General features: G+C 28.9%; 1 protein-coding gene across 1 annotated transcript; it reads right to left on the reverse strand.

Moving 5' to 3' along the window:
- Positions 1-1,523: 1,523 nt before the first annotated feature.
- Positions 1,524-4,064, reverse strand: LOC111897414 (aluminum-activated malate transporter 8). Its single transcript, XM_023893380.2, has 6 exons — positions 3,772-4,064; positions 3,361-3,501; positions 2,968-3,240; positions 2,771-2,868; positions 2,128-2,271; positions 1,524-2,022 (listed from the first exon to the last, which is right to left on the reverse strand). Exons 1-6 carry the CDS (start codon positions 4,061-4,063, stop codon positions 1,567-1,569), a joined length of 1,404 nt encoding a protein of 467 aa, XP_023749148.1. The 5' UTR covers position 4,064; the 3' UTR covers positions 1,524-1,566.
- Positions 4,065-5,840: the final 1,776 nt, after the last annotated feature.

Raw genomic sequence — 5,840 nt, forward strand, 5'->3', positions numbered from 1 at the left:
ATGGAGAACATCTTTAAACCTTTGTTATACTTAATGATATTAACACAAAGTGAAACCGACTTAAACCAAAATTGATGAATTATAAAAATGTTTCGACGGGATCTTGCTAGCAACAAGTAGAAGCTATGTTCAAGCTCTATGGTAAAAGAGTTGTGTTTAGTGAGGTGTTTGCATTTCTCGGACCATGGGCCTTATATCTTTTCTTCAAATGGTGGATGATGTTTATTCACAACCGACTAAGAAAAAAATGGTTCATTTGGCAATTCTTACTATATTTTCAAAATAACATCCTCTACAGGGATAGGAAGATGCAGACGCCTTCCTTGTTTTAGTCTGTTCTTTATGATTTCATTTTCAAATATTTCTAGTTGTTTGTTCAAAATTTAAGATGTGTTGGTTAGATTGGCTAAAAGGTCCATAGTTAACTTGATGAACTTTTATGATTTCATTTTCAAATATTTCTGTGAAGATACAAGATCAAGAACTTGAGCATCAGTGAGATCACCTTGATTGGAAAGTATGATTCCAAATAAGAATTGTTTCATGAGTAGCACCAATTTTGATCATATATAGGGTTTTAATTTACCTTTGTATCCACGAAAGTTGAAAGATAGGGCGGAGAAGACAGGCGGCAGTAGGAGATAGGCGAGGATCAAAGCTCCGCCAGTGAAGACAATGGTGGTCGGATCCGCTAATGAGATGGTTTGCATCGTGTTTGATGCAATCGGTTGAAAACACACATTGTGCTGCTATTTGTTGTCATTTGTTGTTATTTGGTATCTTCATTATCAGGTCCTTTGGGATTCAAAACACACATTCGAACAACTTGCATATTCCCCTGATTTTTGTTATTTTTGTCACCGCCATTTGATTTCAGTTGTTTCTCGATTATAGAAAACACCCTCCCGTCGAAGAAAAGAAGAACCCTATCGAAGCCTTATTACGGGTTTCAATTCCATATTTTTAAAGAAGAGAAGAAAAGGGATGTTTTGCTTAAATGGAATACAAACGACTGTAAATGTTTCAAACATGGAAAACCCAAATACCAAAGTAGCAAGTGGATATAACATTTCAACTCATTGTCAGATAAAGGTTTATCGGGTACTATTTATCAAACTATATATATGAATGTGTATCAGGTAACATGATTGAAGAATATCAATAACCCTTTCATTTTGCCCAAAAAGACCTAATCGACCCGACAAAATGTGACTCGTTCTTTTATAAAGTCACACAATAAGTTAAGTAGCTAAATGGGTAAACCCTAGAAACATAATACGACATATATGTCATTTCCCCTAAATAGAAACAGTTTACCATTTAACACATCTTTTTATTAAATTTTTAACAAAATTCATGTTAGTACATTAGTCCGATCACTAGATCATCCCAACATGATATAAATTAATCGGAAATCATTATATTATATTATATTATATTATATATATATATATATATATATATATATATATATATATATATATATATATATATATATATATATATATATATATTAGTTCACTAATTATTCTTTTACTTTTATCCATCTTCTGTTCTTGTGAGTTTTCATCCTTTGTTAAGACTAGCAACAGTTATAGCGACAGATTCTCTATTCTTTCCACCATTAGCAGGATCTGGAGGTCCACCATCATTAAGAAAATTCGGTTTTTCTTTTTTGTCTAATTTAGTATTCTTGGATTTTTTGAACTGGGCTTGTTTAGCAAGTTCTTCAATGGCCTCTGAAATTGTTTCAACGCGGTTTATGATGTCAACTAGTATTGAAGTCACAGCTATAACGGGTATGGTTTCACTGATATCATGTTCTCCCACCATTACAGTTTGTAATATCGTATTGAGTTCTTCTTTCGCCTTTTTGCAACTTTCCATATGCATAGCAGATGCAGAACCAGAAGGATGCATCATTAGTTTTATCGACAACCCTAATTCTTTCATGGCTTTTCCTACTTCAGAACTCATCTTCATACATGGTTCTTTAATTGTTTTCTGAAATTCTGAGGGAGCCTGTAACATCATTAGCAAATTATTTAGCAACTAAGCAAAGACATAATGAAATCTTTTTACTAGTATAAGTAATATGCATATATGAAATAATACAGGATCTCATACTTCAGTTTTTCTATCGAGGTATCCGTTAAGAGCTTCAATATGATATGCACATTGTCGTGTCAATGCTCCGATCATCAAGTATTGTTTCCATGGATGACGAAATAGAAATTTTCCATGTCCTACTTCCCACCATGCGAAATTTGCCTGTTTACAAATATACTTTGATTAATTATTCATCTACTACATACATATATATAGCATATTTTAAAAAAACGATACTCACAGAATTTAATGGCAATATGTTGTTCAAAAACAATAAAAAACATTATTTTTTTTAAAAGAAATTGCAAAATTTGATTACTTTACCTAAAGGGATATAATTTTTTTTCGAGCTAGTTGCGTCTTTTGTTCCATATAACCGAGTCCCAAATCTCATTTTTCACTGTATTTTTTCTGTGTAAATTCCTCTTTAAACGTTTTATTTTTTGAACTAGTTTTTGGTAAATGAATATTATAACATTAAATTTAGTGTTATACTATTTTCTTACACCAAAAATGATGATAAATTTTATTTTATTAATTTTTATTTATGTTTATTTTGTTCTAATCTATAAAAAAAGACTAGAGATTGCTCATCATCATATCATAGCCATTTTTATGATTACCCCTCTAATTAGAAAACTAGAAACATTGCATATCGTACCAAGGATTCCTCAGTGGCTTTAGAATTAAGGACGCTTTTATAAGATGCAAGCGATGGTTTGTCACCTTCTGTTATTCTGAAGTATTCACCTCCAAATCCTATAAAACATTTTTTAATTAGCATTCTACTGAATTGTACTTATAACAAATGAAAAGAAACTTGAAAAAATTAACCATTTATAAAGTAAATTGCCAAACCTTCTAGAAAATTTGCAAGCTTTTCCAAATTTTCAGCAATTAGTTGATGAAGATCTTCACCAGCCCATACAGGGCAAACACACATGGAGATGATAATACACGTGGCACCACCGAAAAGAATTGTTGATAATCGCTTATGAGCAAGCTCAATGATTCTTTCAACTCGATAACCCGATACAGATACGAGGCTAAAAGTCAGGATAAATATCAGAACCCCATAATCGTATCTTCTTTTAATGTTGGGAATGAATCTTGAAAAGGTGGCAGCACCAACTGTATTATATGTTTCAAAATCAAAATTTACATTAAATATAATAAAGTTATAAGTTGTATATATATCTAATGCATGCATGTATACAAACAAACATATGCTAAAACAAGCATATTAATTACCTAATACGAAGACAAGACAACCAAGAAGAATGGGTTTAGCGGTTGTCCCGAAGAGGCTAGCAAAGGATTCAGCACCGATGCCTAATGCACCAGCTAGTAGCGTCGCGAGACCTCTATTCATTCCTTTACATAAAGTCGCACCTAGTGAAAATGAACCAAAATTATAAAAATAGGAACATTTACAATTTAATATATTGGTATTATATATATACTTGCCACGTTAACTAAATTACAATGTTGATAGTTCTTATTTTTGGATTGTGTATGCGTGTAAAAGACCGAAAGCGGATAAGAATGTTTAGTTGGTTAGTGAATACATATATGTAATATTTTGTACTTTTTGTTACTAGTTGTTTAATAAAATCGTTTACCTGTTGAAAATCAAATTAAATTGCAATATAAACTACTCACCTACGGTGTATTCAAAGACAACAACGACAGTTAAGATAGCCCACATTCCAGCATCGCCCATTCCATTGTAGAGTGGTTGGAGATAGTAAACCATTGAGACAAGAGTAATCGCTAATGCTACCTTCAATGAGTGCACAATTCTTCTAGGGTCATCTACCCCTATGCTCTTAGCTTTGATTGCAAAATCCACTATGACATGTTTGATCTTTGAAGAAGAGGTTGCTAAGGCTTTAGGGAAAGTTAAAAGGGTGGTAGGCTTTTGTGGTGGTGAAGGTGAAGAAGCATTCTCCATGGCTATGCTTTAATCAAGAGGAAATGAAAGATTGCTTATCAAGTGAAATGAGGTTGGACTGATATATAAGTAGGTTAAACTCTAATAAAATTATATTGAAATTTAAATTTTATCATAATAAAAATATGTATTTTATATAAATAGTAAAAAGTGGCTATTACTTTTGATTATTCATGAATAAAAGTAACTACGCATAAAAGTTTTATTGTATTCTTTAACACTAAGTTAATTAAAAATTTTAGTAATTTGGGTTTTTAATTTTACCTTTATATAATATACATTATGAACCAGCTGTTCTGGCTTCTTTTTGTTTGTGGTGAGTGGAAGTACAGATTTTGCCTTTTGAATTTCTTTAATAAGATGTTCACAATTTTGTTTAATGAAAAGATGTGCATTTACTTGTAAAATATTAATGGTAAACTGATTTAGGCAAAGTATAATGGAATGCAAAAAAAATGTATTTAATTGAAATTATATTTTTTTTCAGCATTTAACGCCATATATATATATATATATATATATATATATATATATATATATATATATATATATATATATATATATATATATATATATATATATATATATATATATATAAAAGTTAAGTATTACTTAAATATATGAAAAGCCCTTCAATGATAACAAAATTTGGGTTCTAAAATTAATTTTATATTTATCTTATGATAAAAATTTATTATGATTATATTTAATATACTCTCCGAAAAACTATGAAAAAGTATTTATTAACTAAAAAACTAGATGTTAACTTATAAGTTCGCAGGACATTTAATAAAAAAAAAATTTATAAGTTAGCTCAACATATCTAATGAAATAAAAGAATTTAAAGGATGTGTTTTTTTTAATTAATTAAAGGTATATATATAAAAAATAAAAAATAAATAAAACTACTTTTTGCTTCCTAAAATAATAGTTTAAAAAAACTAAGAAAAATAACGTTGCGGGCCGCAAACACAACTTATATAAAATAAAATAAAAACTACATTGAAAAAATAAAAAACAAAAACCATAATAAAGTTATCAACTTATTAATTTCTTTAGAACACACTAGAACCGATCAAAAATAATACTATTGTTATTCAATATAAAAGATAAATAGAATGCTATATCAAATATCATTAAATAGTCGTATATAACTCATAAGTGGCAGCCTCTTCTTCTTCCATTTGTTATCACATTTATAACTGACAGTGGACATTGAGAATTCTAATTAGTCAGGAAAATTAAAAAAAATGGGGCTGATTTTATCTGACATGATCATAAATTTTCTATTAAAAGTTTGCTTAAATGATACACATTATAATATTTAACATTTATAAGAGTCAACTTCTTAGTTTTTTTCTGTGAAATGTTATATATAATGTAAGTTTTAAAATAATAATAATAATAAAGAAAAAAAATTTAGCCATATTTACATATGATATCCCGTAAATTAGTGTAATAATTTTTACTATCCAAAGAGTAGCCATCAATTTGGTAACTAACCCACTGAAAATCAATATTTCTCTTTTATATTCACATAAATTTATTTTGAGTACCTTTAGTTTTCATTTGCTACCTTATGTCTATGTTTCTCTCACTTTTTGTCCCAAGCTTTCTTATGTGTTTCCTTTTTCTACTCGAATAAATTCAATTGTAATCGTTTACTTTAAAATGTATATGTTTTGTTCGAAATTAAAAAACAAAAGTTTGCTTTGTTATCAACTTTATTTATTAGAATATTTTATTATTAGCTAAATATATAAAATGGGATATAATT

Source organism: Lactuca sativa, chromosome 6 (assembly GCF_002870075.4).
Source record: "Lactuca sativa cultivar Salinas chromosome 6, Lsat_Salinas_v11, whole genome shotgun sequence".
NCBI lineage: Eukaryota > Viridiplantae > Streptophyta > Magnoliopsida > Asterales > Asteraceae > Lactuca > Lactuca sativa.